This window comes from Hydractinia symbiolongicarpus, chromosome 13 (assembly GCF_029227915.1).
Source record: "Hydractinia symbiolongicarpus strain clone_291-10 chromosome 13, HSymV2.1, whole genome shotgun sequence".
NCBI classification, from domain to species: Eukaryota; Metazoa; Cnidaria; class Hydrozoa; order Anthoathecata; family Hydractiniidae; genus Hydractinia; species Hydractinia symbiolongicarpus.
The window spans coordinates 22,681,654-22,700,997 of record NC_079887.1 but is presented as its reverse complement, the minus strand read 5'-3'; the positions used below and the strand labels follow the sequence as shown (position 1 = coordinate 22,700,997).

Sequence of the window (19,344 nt, the reverse complement as noted above, 5' to 3'; positions counted from 1 at the left end):
TGCGTGGTGGAGAGCACGTCATAACTTGTCTTAGTCTCCTGGGATTGAAATTTACTGGCTGGGGAGGGGTGGCTTGGAAGAAAAATTATACTTTTTTATATATGTTAAATATTGAACACAAAAGAATTTAATAACAGTAGTGGCAGGTTTTTCTCGTTATCTTGATGGCCATGACAGACAGAAGGTTGGAAACTAACCTTAATAGCTTTGGAAGTTGGGGTGTAGTAAAAGTGTCCAGTGTGGAAAAATAAATAAATATTTAGTGAGGTCTAGTAGGCAACAGCTCCATTATCTTCGATTCTGTCGTTTACACATTTCCACAGTACTTTCATGCTCGCACAAAAATTAACGACTGCAACCAATAACTTCACCAGCAAGATAATCTTTCTTTAATTAACTGATCACGTGTTATTTCTTCTCACTAACACAAACCAGAAAAAGCAAAATCGGAAGAAATATCATGTATTTATTCGTCGTTAAAAATTACTTTAAGGAAAGAGTTTACGGAAAAAGCTTCTCGCAGTTGTATAAAATAAGATGTTTTTGTGCTTCTACTAAATCTTTCCTCTAGTTATAACTTAACCTCGTCCCCAAGGTCTTGTGGCCACTGAGCCGTTACTACGGAGTGAACTTCATCAACAAGGCCAAATGCCCTGGGAACGAGGTTACAACTAGTTTTAATAAATTTTGTGTTACGGTCTGCAAGAATAACTTTGTGCAAAAACCACAAAAGCAACACTTCCTTCCTTTAATAAGGCACGACACACACTACACTTCAAAAACAAACGAGACTGTGCAATAAAAACACACAGACGACTATTTTTTCTGGTGCAAAATGAAAAACAAGTTCTTTAATAAAAAATATATTTGTTTAAAATATTTTACAAAAACTCTGTTACATCATAACATTGACATCACAACTGGAATTAATAATAGACGGACACGATTATTCCCAGGCAGGTCAGTGGTTTCAATGATATACGGGCACGTAGTTGGTTTCGATGACATACGGGCACGTCCGTGGTTTCAATGATATGCAGGCACGTCTGTGGTTTCAATGATATGCGGGCAATCAGTAGCCGCTAACACAAGTGGACTCCTGGCCCTTTACCATGTGCTCCTGAGATAAAAACAAACAAACAACGTAATTCGTAAAAACTACTCGGGCCACTATGAATTACAAAGTTTATCTTTGCGAATATGCCATGAGATTGCAAAAATCTTCTTCAGCAATTTTTCAACTTAAAGTATTTAATTGGACTAAAAAAAATTAATTTTCTGAAATGATTTTATTTGACTTACTTTTTAAACTCTGCGCAAAAGACGGGTTCGTCGCATTCCCTGTTACTGCGCCCGTCTGACTTGGATTCGTTCTGACCGTCTTCACAGTGAAAAACTCTCCATCACTATAGGACGGTCCTGTCACTTCAATCTCAACTATATGGCAGTTTAAACTAAAATAAAAAGTTTCGCATTATTTAACAACTCGCACAAAGTTGCGTCTTGTACTGTTTATTAAATTGTGTAACGCTCTCCACCTTTTGTCAGCAACCAAACAACCCTGCACACGATCAAAACCAAGATTATGCGCTGCGATGGAGGCACATGCCATCGTATTGACATTAGCGGGCGCTAAAGGACATAGCTCACGAACAGGACCTAAACAAACAATTTCGAAATACAACGATGGCGTTCAAAATAGCTACATAAATTAGGGGCACTATTTAACGCCCCGTCTCGCGCCCTACCGTCGTAAAGAATAGTTGGTTTCTCTCCCACGTGTTTATTCTTCTCAGCTAATTCACCAAGCACTTTGAAACACGAAGGATGTTTCTTCATTGTTATCTTCAAAGCCTATATACGTATATGTTATCAAATAAAAAAGTGGAAGAAAAGAACACCAAAAATAAGTTTCCACTTAAAATTTCCTCTAATATTTATTTTGAATAGAGAATAATTTTTGTTTGTGTTTCCCTCCATTGGTTCTTTAACTCTAAAACAACGTGTATACGTGGGACACCTTTTTTTATACAGCCACTCAAATCCAATGAAAATAAATTTCAGACAATTAAATGTTTGCAAAATTTTTTTCTTTTTAAAGTAATCAGGTAAAAACAAGGTAAATTGTCTAACCGCGGAGTAGGAAACATAAATGGCGACTGCGTAGCTATAACGGACACATTAGAAAAAAAACAATTAAGTTTATTGAATAACTTATTAAAATATCCTATTCCCACCAAACGACGTATCTATCTTTGGTAAAAAAAAACATCTTGTATAAAATTATAAAGCTCACTGTCTCTGAGCGAGCATCGGGACAGACGAATACCTGTGGGTTTTTCACAGGTTTCAGTTAAGGGAGGCAAAAATAATAATTGTCTTGTTTATCCCAGACGTTATTATAAAATACACCGCAACAAAAAACTCGATGGTAAAGTTCTACAGGAAATCAAAGATCGAGGTAAAAAAATTTTTTACGGTAGAAATTGTTGAAATTTTGATGAGGCAGATAAACAGACATCCGAATCTATTTGCTTCGTTGCGAGGGAACATACATAACATAACTTTTTTCTCACTAATACTCTAACCACGGAGACAACAAATATTAACCCTGGGTCATGATGATTTTTATGTAGACAATGGGAATTAATCACCTTTAACGAACCTTGATCTGCCATCTTTGTTATGTCTTCTGCGCCCCAGAATGCACCTACAGGTACATACAACCCATGGTGCAATGCGGCTTTTTTTAATTTCTCCTCTAACTCGATATCTGCAAGAGCTGTAGGCGAACCAATCTAGGAAATAATTTTTTTTTAAAAAAAACTATTTACCCGGAAAAAATAATTTATTTTTAGAATGTCAGAGCCAGTAATAAAAATTATCCGCATTCCCAAAATTCTCAACATTTCAAAACCCTACCCACTGCTTCTTTTGCTGAGAGCTGGATTAACAAAGAACATACCATATAATCAGCATATTTTAAAAACATTTCTCCAAATTTTTGTGTGATAGATATGTGAGCGATTTCAACTATTAAATCAGCATTCCTAAAAAGTTTAAGTCATCGAGTTGAGCAAATTACTTTTCTTTTTACAGGATTAAAATTTTCAATTTAATTATTTCTAACTGTTAGTTTTGCATAAAAGACGCAAGTTCGACAGCCACATAAATCAACAAGAAAAGTATTTGTTATTTTATGTCGTACTTAAATGGCTTGGAAGTAAGTAAATTACGTGTTCTGATAATAAAGGTGTCCCCTTGTTTTACTTCTACCATAAGAGTTAAAAAAGAAATAAAAACCGTTAGGAACTGCGTTGCTGAGGTTAAAGAGACTACATACAAGAATATTTTTCCATGGCGAGTAATAATACAGTTTTTTCCTCATTTTGTTTTAGCCAATTTTTTTTTGCGATGCATGAAGAATAGCAACAATATACAAATAAAAACCTTTGATGAAACTCTTTCAAATTTTCCAGGATTTCATTTTTTGGTATACTTTGCAACTTGTCCACACTTCTATTCCAAACAAACGCAATTTCCATATTATCCGACTTTTTGATTGCATCGTAGAGGAAGCTACCTAAGAAAATAATTATTATTTTACTAAAAAAAAATTATACATCTCAATCTATCAATCAGACTTTTTCCATTAAGCTAATTTTTGTAATTATTTTGAGCCGGTACAGAATATCCTATTGGAACATTAAAATTACTCTTAAATATGTAAATTTGCCACAAGCATTTTGATTGAACAGACTATAAAAAAATAATTCTAATTTTGAAAGCAGACATTAAATTTAATTTCTGTCAATATTTTCAAAACGAAAGTAGATTTGATCATTTAAACTTGAATATAATACTCCTGAATCTTCTGCGACTTCACTGGTGTTTCCAAATGGCTTATTGGAAGAGTTGTATCACCTCAAACCAACAGTCGCAAAAGATTGGCTGAAACCTTGGGTAATGCAAATAAAGAAACAAACTTTTGACTTGCTTCGAACAAATTGTGAACTTACGTATTGCGTGTTGTATAACTATTCTTTTGTTCTGCTGATTACCATTTGCCTAATAAGCGCTGATTTACTAGGCATTATTTGGAGGCTTGGTGGTAATCAGAGAAAATACTGTATGTGACTCTCACCTATTAGTCCAAAACCAACCAAACCGATCCGTCTTTTTTTACAGTTATCCATTCCCACCATGCAGTTATTTATATACTGCTCTATGGATGAAACAAATATGGAAAATAAGATACAAAAAAAACTGACAATAAAATTGAAGCAGTTTGAAGCTAAGCATAAAGTAATTACAATTAAAACTATATACTAACAGTAATACTATAGAATGACTAAAAACAAAGACAAGAACGATTGATGTCATGTAACTAAAACTGACGCAAGGCTTGATCCATGAAATTATTGTTGATGTTGGTAACCTGTGATTAGCACCACACGAGACTTTTTTACTTTGGTGCAACAAGGGAAGATCTTACTTGACCAAGTGTTTTGAATGAATTTACTTTGAAATAAAGCAATTTAGAAACATTAAAACTGTCTTCCTACTTTTTGGGTGCCCAAATTGGGTTTTCCCACAATCAGTATGCCGATGTCTAAATTGATATGGATTGAGGTTCACAAGAAGTGCAGTTGTTTAAACAGTTTCACTATAAGTGAGATACATAATGTAACGCAAGGTCTTAAATAATGAAAAAAATCCTAAATTTCAAGCCAGACTTGCAAAATCAGGTACGGGTATATTTTAAAAATATGAACTTTTTATGTGTGATTCTTTCTAATAATGAGTTTTCATCGCTATAAGTTTTGCAAATTTCATAAAAAAGCATATATGCTATTTTTTACATTCAAATTCATGGATTATTTTGCAGATTACTCCCAAACTTTTGATTTTATTTTTCAGCCCAAACAAATTTCCTATCGCGATAACAAACACTTACTTAGGGGTAAGGGCGTTAGGATTCTTCTGCACACTTTACGAAAATCATTTTTCAGAAAACCCTAATTTTGCAGGAATAGCAAGTTTTTCAATACTTTTAATCAGAACTATAAGTTTTGCAAAATTGAGAAAAACTTGCAAAATTCACAATAATTAATTCCTGTAGGGACTCTATGTGACTATAAGTAATTCACACAGAAATTAAAATTAATAGACAACATGAAAGTCAAACTTTAAAAAGTAATGCGATAAAAGGCATAAACACTTTCAGTGCTATGATGGAATGTTACAACACAATCACTTTATTCTTCTCTTCTCGCTTTCTTATCAGGGTGTAATACTAATCTAACCAGGGTCAGTACTTTGATGGTTAAAAGTATACCTTTACATAAAAGTTCTGAATCGTATCTATGGTTTCATTTCAAATTTATGGGTAAATATCTGTTGCTTGTAAAAGACTACACAGTCTGTCAGGTGAAAATTTTTTCTGAAAAATAAAAAATCGTATAAGTGGCAGTCATATCCTTTTGAATACACAAGTCTGCAGTACTTTCAGCCTACATTTCATGTTCCGTTTTTTTGTGGCTCGCTATCGTTTCTATGGTTTTTCGCTTGTGTTCACTAATAAGATTGTGGATGCATTTCTGTTTCCAGTGGACATTGTGGTGGTTAGATGCATAACCGCGCAGCACTAAGTATGTTGTGCTTTGTGATCTAAGTGGACTTCTGCGATGTGCGCTAAAAATATCGCCCAAGGTGCAATGACTGAGGGCGATATTTTCGGTACAGCACGAGGTAATCAGTTATTATTGTATTTGTTAACCGTCTAAGTTAGATAAAAATAAAAAAAGGAATTTTAGTTTAGTGTTCTTACAATATAATTCACTATCACTACTTTTGTTAACACTCGAGATCAAAATTCGAAACAGTCCTGTCTAAAAACAAACATTCTATTTCGAATTCGAAACTCCCTAAAGAATAAAACCTTGTAAACAAAACATTACGATGTTCGACACATACAAAATAATGTGTAAAGTTGAATGCGCAGTTAAAATATAGTTACAACGAATATTGAAGTATTTTTTTAACTAGCTAGCTAGCCAATAATAACATGGGCTTCAACGAGATTTATATTGGCTCGGTAACAACAAAGCTGAAGGGACGTATCTGAAAATGAGAGGAGACGTATTTGTTATGATTTCGTCGCCCTGTATTTAGTATTTTTGATAAAACGAGTTATCAGATCATCGTTTTTTATGGAAAATGTAGCTAGTCAACTAAAATGTTTAAGAAGCATCCACACGGAAAGTTCCTGAAACTGGTTATTTTAACTGTTAAACTTGACATTGTTGTCGTTTCTATCCTATGAAAATGTTTTTATCGATAAATGTATTGTAGGAGTTAGATATATAATCATTTCCAATGCTTCTAAAACTTGTATTTTGTGCTTGTTTACATTTTAAGCTACCATTTTTCTTGACGATGGTCAATACAGCTAAATATTGGCCCGTCGTCAGGAGCGGTAAGCTAATCAGAATGCCAAAAAACTTGTATTGCCCGGTTAAAAAATTTAGACGGTTAACAATGTGCAAAGTTGCCAATGCAAAATATGGATTTTGTTGGTGCAGCTGTTAACATACTGTTCGTGTTTAGACAGTAAAACTAATTACAATAGTGTTGGATGGGGTTTTAGTTCTGTTTGGTGCAGATCTTATACATTGGTACAACGTTGCGTTGCTTTTGTGTTTAATGATTGTTGCGTTAAACTAAAGTTGGAGCTACAAGGATTATCAGGTTAGACACATAGTTCACCTTTTAACACTGGTAGCAGAGGGTGTACTAACCTGTTACAGATGGCACACTACAAAGCCCCACCAACGCTTGGTAATAACACTAATATGTGTTATGAGAACTGGAAAAAAAGAAGTACAGATATGGCAATTATTTACTTCACTGGAGAAGAAGAAGTAGGCACTGCTATTTTTTTACTTTTTTACTTTACTTTGACTGGTCAAGCACAAGAAGCAATTTTAGAGATGGAACTTATTGAGTTTAAAAGACTATACAACAAGCTCAAGAATTACGATATGGAATCACCTGAAGGAATTTTAACATATCATTTCATTAACAGTTCAAATATTTCGGAAAGTCATAAGCACCTCTCTAGAGCGACTTTGACAGAACTAAAATATACGGAAGCCAAAGAGCAGCTAAAAATGATTTTTAGTGATCCTTCAAATTTTATGACTGGTCAAGATAGTGATGATATCAAAATCGAGAAGACTGAAGACATTTACTATGGAGCTACTTACAGACAAAATAAAACTCAAAGTCGATTTAGAGATAACAGAAGAACATATACCCAAAGATTTGCAGATGGGAATAGAAGATTGAACCCATTAGATAGAAATGGTGAGCCTAGTAGATGTGCTATCTGTGGGCAAAGTTATGCTCAGATACACGTCAGGGACAGGAAAACAAAACAAAACAAGCACCAGATGAAGTTCAAGTAACCCTTATTGAAGAATGCATGACAAATCTTGTTGGAGAAACTTTAAGCATGACGATACTCGACTCTGGGTGTACCAAAACAGTTTGTGGCAAAGATTGGTTGCAATGTTATCTGAACACATTGAATGATAGAGAGTTAAAGTCTGTGATTGAAAGAAAAAGTGCAACAATATTCAAGTTTGGAAGTGGTAAACATGTGACATTTTTTAGAAAAGTCACTACCATAATTGCTGGACAAAGCATGATGTTATCCACAGATGTAGTACAGATACCATTACCCTTATTGCTAAGCAAGGTAGCTATGAAAAAGGCAAAACACTAGAATAGACTTTGGCAACAACAAATATTTATCTTCAACACAGATATACCAGTTTCTTTCAGTTCCTGTGGTCATTATTGTATTCCAATAGGAAGAGTTGGAGAGTTCAAAGAAGGAGGCATTACAGAAGAAGCACTTGCAATATGTAATGTTTTACAACAGAAAACACCACTGCAGAAGAAGGCTGCTGCAGTCAAACTTCATCGACAGTTCAGTCATCCTAATAGTTCAAGACTAAAACAGTTGCTGATAGATGCAAATATTAATGATGTTGAGATCTTTAATCATCTTGATGAGCTTGAGTCATCATCATTCATCATTCTCGGCTTAACGTCCGTTTTCCATGCTAGCATGGGTTGGACGGGGTATATTAACGACCCTCTTCCAATCTGATCTAGACTGTGTTAGATCTAAACGCAACTTCCTCTGTATCAACTCTGTCCTTATAACCTCCTGCCAAGTCTTTCTCGGTCTGCCTCTGGGCTTTGCCCCAGGAACTATTAAGTCTCTACACTTTCTTACCCAATTATCCTCCTCCATTCTTTCCAAGTGCCCCAGCCAATTCAATCTTCTTATCTGGATAACATCTTTAATTCTACGGAGACTTAGCCTGTTTCTTAGCTCGTCTGAACTCTTTCTGTCTCTCAGACTGGCGTTACACATCACCTAACCATTCTCATATCATTCCTTTCTAAACGGTCAAGATCTTCCTGCTTCACTGCTCATGTCTCACTACCGTACAACATAACACTTCTTACACAGTCCTCATACAACCTACCTTTTAACTCAATTGACAGGACTCTGCTAGTCAACAAAGGAAGTAACTCTCTGAACTTTTTCCAAGCAGAACCTATCCTGCAAGTAACACTTCTTTTAACACCCCCTTCACTGCCCAACATATCACCTAAGTAACAGAAGTTCTCAACTATCTCTAACGAGGTTAGACACATATTTCCCCTTTTAACAGCAGCATGTGCTGAAGAAGAAAAAGGCAGTTTTACCTTTTGTTTGGTTTATTGTTTTCGCAAATTTAAGGACTCCTGACTCGAATTTTGCCTATCGAAGTGAGTTGGACGGATGACCCTAAGATGTCAATGGGTGGTTTACGACAATATTAGGTCACGCATTTCTCTAATGAACACAGACTTGATTCATGTAGAAGCTATTTCTGTGTCAGCAAAATTGCAGTGTCTAGTTAAGCAACAAGTGACAGTACCACTTGAATGAAACTTTACATGTATGCAAGTTTTACGACCTCATAATCATAAAGAAACTTCACTTTATCTTTTGTTTACATATGAACTTAAAATTGCTTTTTACTGTCATCATAGTGCACTAATCATAACAATAAGATTTGATGAAGCTTATTGTTCTCACATGTAACATTCAAACTATTTTTTAAAGGTGCTAACGATAATGAAAGCTATCAAAATTTAATTTATTTATTTTTAAATTAACAAACATTCTTCATTTCACCCTAGTTGCATTTTTTACAGAAAATAAAAATAAGGTTAGGATTGCTATATTTTTAACAAAATAGGGGGAATTTTTATCATCATTTCAGAACAAAATATGCAAATTTTATTTACAATGAGATGTTCCTGTTATTTTAGAATGAAAGAAATCAATATTTAAGCATCACAGGGTCTGTGTTTGCGTGGGGCATTTTCTAGACATGTTAGAACGAGATATAGCAATTTTATGCTTCTTAGGGTCTTTTTATTGTACAAAATACAGCAATTTTTAAGCTACGATGGAACATTCCCTTGTCATTTCAGAACAAAATACAGTGAATTTTAAGATTTTTTGGGTTATTTTCTTGTCATTTTTGAATAAATATGCTGATTTTTAAGCTTTTGCATAATCACCATGCGTAAGTATCAAAAAATAATTGTTTCAGGCCATCCCATCATTGCCAAGTTGGTCCATATTAGGATGGTGGCAGTAATAGGGCGGTATACACTATGGTGTTGGTTTTTTCTTGTCATTTTAGGGGGAAATGCAGCAATATTAAAGCTTTGACAGGATGTTTTCTGGACATGCCGTTTTTTTAGCTTTTTAAGTCTTTTTCTTGTCATTTCAAAATGAATTATGGTGATTTTAACCTACAATGGAACATTTTTTGTCATTTCAGAATGAAATACAGCAGTTATTTTATCGAAGAGAAATTATTAAAAATATGTTTAATTTATGTTAATGCTCAATATAATTTCGACAAATCGAATTCGATTAATCGGATCGTGTATCACCGTCTTTATATTTATGTCTCACTACAACTATGCTTCGGCATGACAGTATTCAGAATGATAAAACTATTGCAATAGACGATGACTTAGACAATAAAATCAAAAAGGAAATTGATGAAAATTTGCGAATAAAGATTAGTAATTTCTCCTCACCTTTTAGTGATACAGAACTACTTCAACCAATATTTCCAGAGTTGGCTTATAAAAAGCCAGATAGTATTGCTATGGAACCACCAGGCAAAAATATATATCTTGGCAGCTAAAAAAGATTTCTCGGGCAACTAAAAAAGATTTCTCAGTACGTTAAAAAGCCCTACGAACTAGGTTTGTTTTCACCCAGCGGAATTTTAAAAATGGCAGATGTAGCACAAATGTGATTCGTCAATTAAGAAAAATGTCAATCATCACTACGGCAACAGAGCTGAACCGAATCGCAGCTAGCTAGTTTATGGCGCCGTAGATTAGTGGTTATAGCTCTCGTACTCTGTGCAGGAGACCAGGGTTCGATTTCTCTTGACGGCTATTCAACATGGGCGAGTGAATGTTACCATAGCCTCGGGTTAACCCAAACCATGTGAGGGAAATTGGGGAGATGGCACACTGAGTGGGCCGTTGGATGTTGCTGGGAGTTGTCTAGTAGAGCGCGAGCCCTAAATGGGTCTGCGTAGCTCAAAATGAGCATTAAATACTCACGAGGGTGCCGATAAGTCGCATACGCCGTAAAAAGTGCGGCCGTTTTCGGGCGAGTTCGGCGTTTTGAAAAAAATATAAGGATTCGCCCAAAAAAACCCGCATAGGCCCGAATAATGCCTGAAAAAGAAAAAAAACCAGACACTTATGTGATTCAAAAAAACTATAAAAATTAAAATAAACTTACTATGTGGTAGTGAAGTTCTTAAAACAACTGTTTTTGATGGTTTTTGTTAAAGTTTACTTTATAAATAACTTATATATAAACTATATTAACTCCTCTTCAAGCACCTTCTTCCCAAATATCGTCCGCATGGTTTGTTACAAGGAATTGCATTTCGGGAATGTTCCGGGCGATTTGGGGAAAGTGCGGGCGATTTCAGGGGGCAAACGCCAATTTTATTCGAAAAGTCGCCTGAACTCGCCCGTATATATGCAGGCGTTTGCGGCTTATAGGCACCCTCTTAAATACTCTAGGACTCTCCATCAAGCCATGGCCCCTCCTGGAAATAAAAGACAGGGTAGCTATATCCCTCAATATTTGTGAGGCTAGCCATGTAAAATATGCACATCTATCTATCTAATCTATCTATAGCTAGCTAGCTAGTTTAGCTAGCTAGCTACTCTACTCTTGCGACTCCAGATTAACATGCTTGAAATTTTTTAATCATTTTCAACAAAAATGACATATTTGCATTCTAGATCAAAAATTATTAAAACATGCAAATTTTTTTACACTTAGCTAGTACACTGTGTCTGTTTGGTAGCCAAACTTTAAAAATTCTTTGAAGAAATGACCACGTAAATCAACGGAACTGTATATTCGTACGCACTTTAATATGACATAAAGTGCGTATTAATAGTGCGTAGCGCTATTCATACGTAGAAAAAAGGAAAAAGAATCCTAACCCTAAAGCACTTTACGTACGAATAGCGGATGAACATATACATACGCAAAAATGGGCAAAAGTGCGTACGAATATACACTACGTAAATCAACTGCAGTGAAAAGGAAATGTTTTACTGCAATTGAATATTACGGTAAAACTCTTTAAAATGGTGACAAGCCATCGTTAACTAAAGTTAGTCAGAAAGTAATGATACAAATTGTTTTATTTGTCAAAATAAAGTCGTGTAAAAACAAACTGAGGAACTATAACTAACCAGACAGGTCTTTTCTTTTCAGATTGTCTGTTTATAAACAGGACGGTCGGATTATGTACGCATGGCCCGATTTGGTGACCGGATTATAAACGCTGATAAAATGACTGGCGCCAAGTCAGGCTGTGATTGGCATAGCGAATAAAGAGTCTCGCCCGTGGAAAAATCCACTAAGGAAGAAGAACAATGGAAAAAATAGGTTGCTTTAGATTTTTTGCTGACATCAGCAGTGCATATACAGAAGGAAAATTGGTGAAATTTTTGGGGAAGACCTAAATTTATGGTTTTGCGGAAATTAAGTTTGCTGAAAAGTTATTAAACTTGCGAATCCGAAAATTTAGTTTTCACGAAATTTCGTTTCATTTGAGAACAACACAACTTCGCCACCAGGGCTATTGGCTTGTCAGAAGTGATGACGAATGATATCAAAGCCGGTCGGTCCCGATTATGTTCGTTTTTTATGACATTCCGCTATGTTAGAGAATGTTTGTGCAAAGGAGTTTGTAGCATATGGTATGGGGACAAATTATTAAGGTCCTAAATATGGTCTTTGGGGGAGAAGGGTCTGACCCAGTCCCATGACCCAGTCCCTGCCCTGTTTATAAACGGGGCAAGCTGCTCACTCATAACTAATCTCGTTTTCATGATATTCTGCGTTTTCGCATGCATATTTTGCCGAACCTAGTAGACATGGTGTGGGAATTTCCCCAAAGCCCGACGGGGAAAAAATTAAACGCAGCCAGCTAGCTAAAATGTATATTGGATTTTATAAATTTTTAAAAAAAACAAGGAGTGTGTTTTGTATTAAATGAAAATCAAGGCATATGATTTAATGATATAAATCCTATTTTAGGTGTGAAGTCCATACTCAGATTGCCACTAGAAAATAGCCATGTCTGTTTTTTTACTTTTTACTTTACTGTTCTGCCCAATCTTAGGACGCTGCCCAATCTTTGGACATAAAATTGCCCAGTAAGACTGGGCAGGGTAATATGATTGAGTAGATTCAATTTTTTTAAGCATATAGTACATGGTATATATAAATTTTTGGCCTTTTGATTTTCCAAGAAAAGTTTTAATTTAAAGTTCCTATTAAGAGGTAAATTCTAAAAATTCTTATTCTTCTGTTTGTCTTTCACAATTGTTCTACGATTGGGCATGTACGTCCATAGATTGGGCAGTCCAGTCTTAAGACTGGCCACCCATTTGTCACTGTCGGAAGATTGGCCTGGCCGGTCTTAAGACGAGGCGCGTTCCAAGATTGGGTAGAACATTACTATCCCATCCACAGTCATGAAACCCATCTGCCGACCTGTTAAAAAATCTATAACAGGTAGTACAGATGGCTAGCTAGTTTTTTTCCAAAGATCCCAATAAATATAGTTAATCCTTCTGTAGCTTCCTTGTCATCTTTTCTGGCCAGGCTGGTTTTTCTGCCACAAAAATATAACACATGCATTGTTGGGTTTATTTAAATGAACTAAGGTTTTCCCTCTGTACCATCACCCCATGTAAAATGTATTTATATCCCCTGGTTTCTTAGAAGACTTTCTAATTGTAGCATAATTGCAGCAAAGAACTAACGAAAACCACTCCTGTGGGACCGATCCCTTGGGGTCGTCTCTAAATGTTTGTATTTTTTTTCGTATAATTATACGAACGCTATGAAGTACTTCATTTTGTTAAACGAATGTCATATGAAGTGCTTCGTTTAAAATAAAAAATGTAAACGAAGTTTATACAAACTTTTTTAATATATGATATGAACTTAAACGAAGTTTTTTTATCATACAAAATGAAATGATACGAACTTTGAACGAAGTAAATTGCTAAACAATCTTGAAACGAACTTCAAAAGTACCGGCGTAATTGCGCATAATTATTTCAATACAAAACCAGAAACAAAAGAATTAAACAAATTTTTTTAAAATACAAAGAAATGATACGAACTTTACACAAAGCCAGAAATAAAAGAAGTAAAATATACAAGGTTGACTTTAAAAAGACTAGCAAAATTGCATATTCATAGGTTCAATCTACACCATCTACGGCGACCTTTTAATTTTCTATGATCCTGTTTTCATGATTTTTAAACGATGTATGGTGATCTCTTGGCTTCTACGATGCCGTTTTTATGATTTTTTATGAACATTTTGCGACATTTATAATGGTATTGCACAGTCAGGTTAAATTATTGTGGATGTAGTGGAGAAGAGCGAATTTATTGGGAACAAGCACATGAGCTTGAGACAATATCTTCTCTCCAGCCTAGCATCCTCACCCGATTCCGCCAAATTATACTAAGTTTATTCTTACAAAATTGAAATAAATTTTCTATTCCAAGTTTGTGTTTTTATTGGGAACTACAGCAATTAAGTTACCATATCAGACAGTTAAGCCAAGTAATGTTTTTACTAAATTTGAAGTTTTTATATCCACAAGTTCTGCTTTCTTCGTATACCACAAGTGGAGCCAGCAGCCATGAACAAAAAAAGGAACCAAACCATGAATAAAATAACATTTTTCATCTTGCTATAGTAGTATAATCTAGTCAACAATGATGAAAGAATTGATAAAAACTTTTGTAACAATGTATCACTTTTTATAAGCAAGACAAAACTTTAAAGCAAATTAACACGGCTGTAAATTATACACGTAGGGAAGGGTGATAGGGAAAACAAAATATATAAGAAGAGAAAGAAACAAAAAAGTATAAGGCAGAACATAACGCAATATATAGCTAGGGGAGGAGGAAAATAAAAAAATGTAAATAAATAAATTTCTAAACTAGTTATGAAAAAGACAGCCTCCTATTGGTAGAAGGAAAATGTTTTATAACAGTAGCTATATATATATAATTTATTTATGAATATGCATTAATGCAATTCCATTCAATCTGTCAGACACCATGATAGACGTTATGTAATCTTTCAACCTTCGCATAGCTGAAAAAGATCTCTCACACTGGCAGGTCGTGAGAGGCAAAGTACCCAAAATTTTAATGATATTTTCAAAACCAGATAAACTTATGGCTTTCAAAGCAGGCCTCGTCAGGAATGGCGTGCGATCGCACGCGCACACGCCCACACACGCAATGTTTGAATGTTCTTCGCACGCCAAAAAAACCCACTAAATACCTCAGTCGTGCACTAATTGCACACCAAAATAAATAATGTTCTGTTCAATAAAGGCGCACAGGAATAATATAAAGTGCCGAACGCGAGTAAAGCTACACATCTTTGAGAGTACGAGAACAAATAAATGTGAGTAAAATAATTCAGAGTGAGAGTACAATGCGAGTGCGAGAAAAATAAATAAGAGTAATCAATAATTAAACTACTCGCAAGTAAATCTTTAAAAAAATATATGTTACTCGCGAGTTATATTAAAGAAAAACAAAGACATTAATTTTAATTTACCATTTAATTGACTAGCTTGACATATATACCCTAAATCTGCCAGTGACATGCCTTTGTCTAGATGTGCAGAGATTTTAAATCTTACCTCCCACTTAAAAAAAAGTAATTGAAAATCAACTCTTTTAAGTTTTTACAAATTACAAAAATAATTTTGATTTGTTTTCAAGACATACAACATTGAAGTTGTCACAAGTCCTATTGCAAACTTTTTGTGGAACTGGAGCAGCTTATAGCTATATCTCAGAATTAGGCATGTCTTTGCATGCGTTAGAGCGATTGCTTATTCCGTAGATAAAAGGAAAAACGCGTATCTAAAAACTTTCTTTCGTATATATAATTTTTTATCTGTTATCAGAGATGAGGAAGTAAAGAACAAAGAGTTACTAGTTTAAATGCTCCGTTCTTCTGTTTGTTATTCACAAGTTTAAACATCCCCCACTTGTCTCAAACTCATGAATAATATTTGTTAAGAAAGCTTAAAGCTGAAGACTTAATAGTTCCTGGGGCTAAGCCCAGAGGCAGACCGAGAAAGACTTGGCAGGAGGTTATAAGGACAGACTTGATATAGAGGAAGTTGAGTTTAGATCTAACACAGTCTAGATCAGATTGGAAGAGGGTCATTAATATACCCTGTCCAACCCATGCTAACATGGAAAACGGATGTTAAGCCAATAATGATGAATGATGATGATGATGAAGAAACATGAATACTTGCTATTATTGAAGATATTATTTCGGTTTGTCTCTTCAGTATTCTATTACTGTGGAAAGTTTATCATTTCTTGAACATGATAGTTTAGCAAAGTCACTTTGGTCAAACGCATGAATGGTTCCATTTCAGTTGCAGTGTCTCGTAAACCAACACACACTGACCAGTACCTTAACTTCGAATCAAACTATCAGAAATCTTGCAAAGAAAATGTCATATCTTCATTACTGAATCGTGCCAACAGCGTAGTCAGTGACAAACAGGAGAGGAAAGAAGAAATTTGATGTGTAAGAAATGCATTAATCGCAAATGGGGACAGTCATAAAGTCATCACTCAAGTAGAAAATAAAATGAAGAGAAGATGTAAGGAGACAATAAGGAAACATCAGAGGAATTTATCGCATCAGCATTCCTACCCTTCGTACCAGGTACCAGCGAGATCCTTCGTCGAGTTTAAAGGCAACACAAGATCAAATGCATTCTTAACTCTAAAGACACCCTAAGAAGCACTTTGTCTAAACCAAAAGAGAAAATAAACCTGGAAGAACAAAGCAATGTTGTTTACAAAATCCCTTGTAAAGATTTTGATGCAGTGTATATATATAAAACAAAAAGAAAGTTTAAGCAACGAGTACAAGAACATATGCGCGCAGTGAGAAACGGAGATGTGAAAAAGAACGAAATTGCGGACCACAGCTGGAGCAAAAGTCATCAGTTAAATTGGGATGAGAAGAAAATTATTGACAGAGAATCCAGAGCTATGGCCAGGAAGATTAAAGAAACCATCAACAGTGTAGAACACAACAAACATAAACAGCATCTCGTATCAACTGCCTGAGTTTTAGTTACCAGCCCTACAGAAGAAGTAGTTACCTACATCTAGGTCCGAAAATGTTAATTACCGTAATTAACTGTAATTAGCAGCTCTTTTTTGATGCCGTACGAACAGCGCACGCCTCAAAATTATTTAGAAGTATCATGACTTGCGAAGCTCGCACACCAGCATTTTTCTTCCTGACGAGGCCTGCAAAGTGTCAAAAATTTTATCTGGGTGAGATTCTTCTATCCAATATTCTCCAACAAATCAAGCTCATTATCAAATGATAAGAGTGATGGTAAGTCTTTCTTTATAATATCTATCTTTTTCCAGCTAAACAATCCTGTTTTATCAACTACATACCTTAAAGCTATACAAACATTTTCCTTATCTTCCTTTAGTTGAATGGGAAGGTATGTCTCTGCCAAAACATTTTAGGTACAACTGATATATATCAACCATAGTTATAAGAAAGAGAGAGTTTCTTATGACTGTGATATAACTTTGCATGATAATTTGCAATCTTATCCAAAATATTTTTCCTGCATTCCTTTAATCTTTCAATATCGTCAAGCAAAACTTTCTTTCACGTTCTAACAGTTCCATGGCTGTTGAACAAAAAGGGTGATTCAGAGTACAGATTTCACCTTGTCCACAAACATTAAGGGGTAGTTGCAAACATTTTTGTTGTATTGATCTCTTCTCTCATATTATATATAATGGTTGTAAAAAATCGTAAAATGTAAATACGGTATTCCTTATTTTACATATGTGGGGAAGAATCCTAGCACCAAATTGCTGCATTGAATAAAACATTAACTTATCCTCTGTTTTATGATCTTCTTTAGGGCAATACCCCCTAATTAAATGCCGACTTACTTGCATTATACCAAAATTAGGGGGAATCACGTTATGCTTTACCCAGTCACTTGCTACTTTTATTGGCGTCTTTTACCCCCTTATGCAAGAGCGAAAGTACATCCAAGTATGCCGGGAATGAATTAGGGGGCCTTCTTATAAAAACAATCTGCGAAGTACGTCGCAGAATAATAAGGCAGTTTCTTATGTATTATATCATATAAAATCTATAAATATATGCTCCTATCACTAGTATATGTATGATTTGTCTTGTATCTACAGAAGAAGTAGTTACCTACAGCTAGGTCCGAAAATGTTAATTACCGTAATTAACTGTAATTAGCAGCTTGTTTTTGATTGGTTAATTTTTATGAATTTTCGATCCTCTGCAATTATATAAGTACATGCTCAACATCATTTTACTTTGACCGATGATGGGAGAAGGATCTCCCGAAACGTCGCCTACTAAACTATCATGCTCAAGAAATGATAAACTTTACACAGTAATATTAATAATTGCGTTTTTGAAAATCTTGATCATGTTTTGCACTTTACAGGTTGCAAATTATATATATAAACAATAGTCTTGGTTTTTCAAAAAAAAAAACGGCTCCCAAAAAGTCTAGTAGTACTTAGCACTCCCAATCCCTGAAATTTTGGCAAAATGATTTATATATAATATAGGTTTTTTAGTATTTTCTCCAAAAATTCTTTCAAATTATTCTGAACTGTTTTAAAATTATGATGTTCGGCATCTGTGGCTACCCTGTTCTCCTTTCTTTTTACTCAGGTGCCATTAAGTTTTATATTATATCCCCATAATTTTATATTGCCACAACATTTTTTTTAATATTTGACAAATTCACGACAAATTTGTGTATTGTTAATTGTCTGGGTTCCTCAGTAATAACACATAATAGTAGAGAACATTGTATTATAAAATAAATTTATACAACAACCTTCGTATTGGAACACAATTGTATATTTGGGGAATGGATCAGGATGCCATGCAATAAGATTAAACAAGAACAGGCAGGACAGATACGTATGCAGATACAAAAACAGTAATAACTCCAGCATATGCATTTGAATGGTATGACACACTCACAATGACATGTATATTTTGGCCTCACTCCATTGTGAGTGTCTCTCATGGCATATCTCACTATTCTCTTCATTATAATGCACTTTAATGGTATGACACACTCTGAGTATCTCCCATGCCATATCTCATCATTCTCTTTGTCATAATGCACCTAAATTGTGAGTGTCTCCCATGGCATTGCATCCTCTTATCTCATTTTTCTCTTCCTATACTTCAATATAATTAATAGCATACAGTAATAATATCAGGTAATGATATAATAAACAGGCCACAGACATGTATCTGTCAAAAATTTTCGGCTGACCTAGGAAGTCCAACATCCCCATCAGTAAAACGCACAATGGGTAATAAGCCGTGGCACCCACTGCTGGACTAAAACCTTGATAACATTTATAGCCAAATTGTTTTTTAGGAAACTGTGCAGCTAGGGCAAGTGTCCCCATTTTCAGTCCAAACCAGTCATCAACTGCACTCAGCTACACTTCGTGTTTAACAATGGTTGCGGTGATGAACGCTATGTGCAAGGCTACCAATAAGGAAATAACACCAGTGA

At 35.0% G+C, this 19,344-nt stretch overlaps 1 protein-coding gene across 3 annotated transcripts; it reads right to left on the bottom strand.

Moving 5' to 3' along the window:
- Window positions 1-448: 448 nt before the first annotated feature.
- Window positions 449-11,906, bottom strand: LOC130623313 (aspartate dehydrogenase domain-containing protein-like). Of its 3 annotated transcripts, none has more exons than XM_057438782.1 (9): window positions 11,887-11,906; window positions 4,145-4,225; window positions 3,451-3,583; window positions 2,966-3,050; window positions 2,655-2,798; window positions 1,749-1,854; window positions 1,539-1,659; window positions 1,303-1,454; window positions 449-1,120 (listed from the first exon to the last, which is right to left on the bottom strand). In XM_057438782.1, exons 2-9 carry the CDS (start codon window positions 4,203-4,205, stop codon window positions 1,083-1,085), a joined length of 840 nt encoding a protein of 279 aa, XP_057294765.1. In that variant the 5' UTR covers window positions 4,206-4,225; window positions 11,887-11,906; the 3' UTR covers window positions 449-1,082. The 3 variants fall into 3 exon arrangements, with proteins under 3 accessions (XP_057294765.1, XP_057294764.1, XP_057294766.1); XM_057438781.1 differs by lacking the exon at window positions 11,887-11,906 and adding an exon at window positions 10,186-10,312; XM_057438783.1 differs by lacking the exon at window positions 11,887-11,906 and having other exon boundaries at window positions 4,020-4,149.
- Between the last annotated feature and the right edge of the window lie 7,438 nt (window positions 11,907-19,344).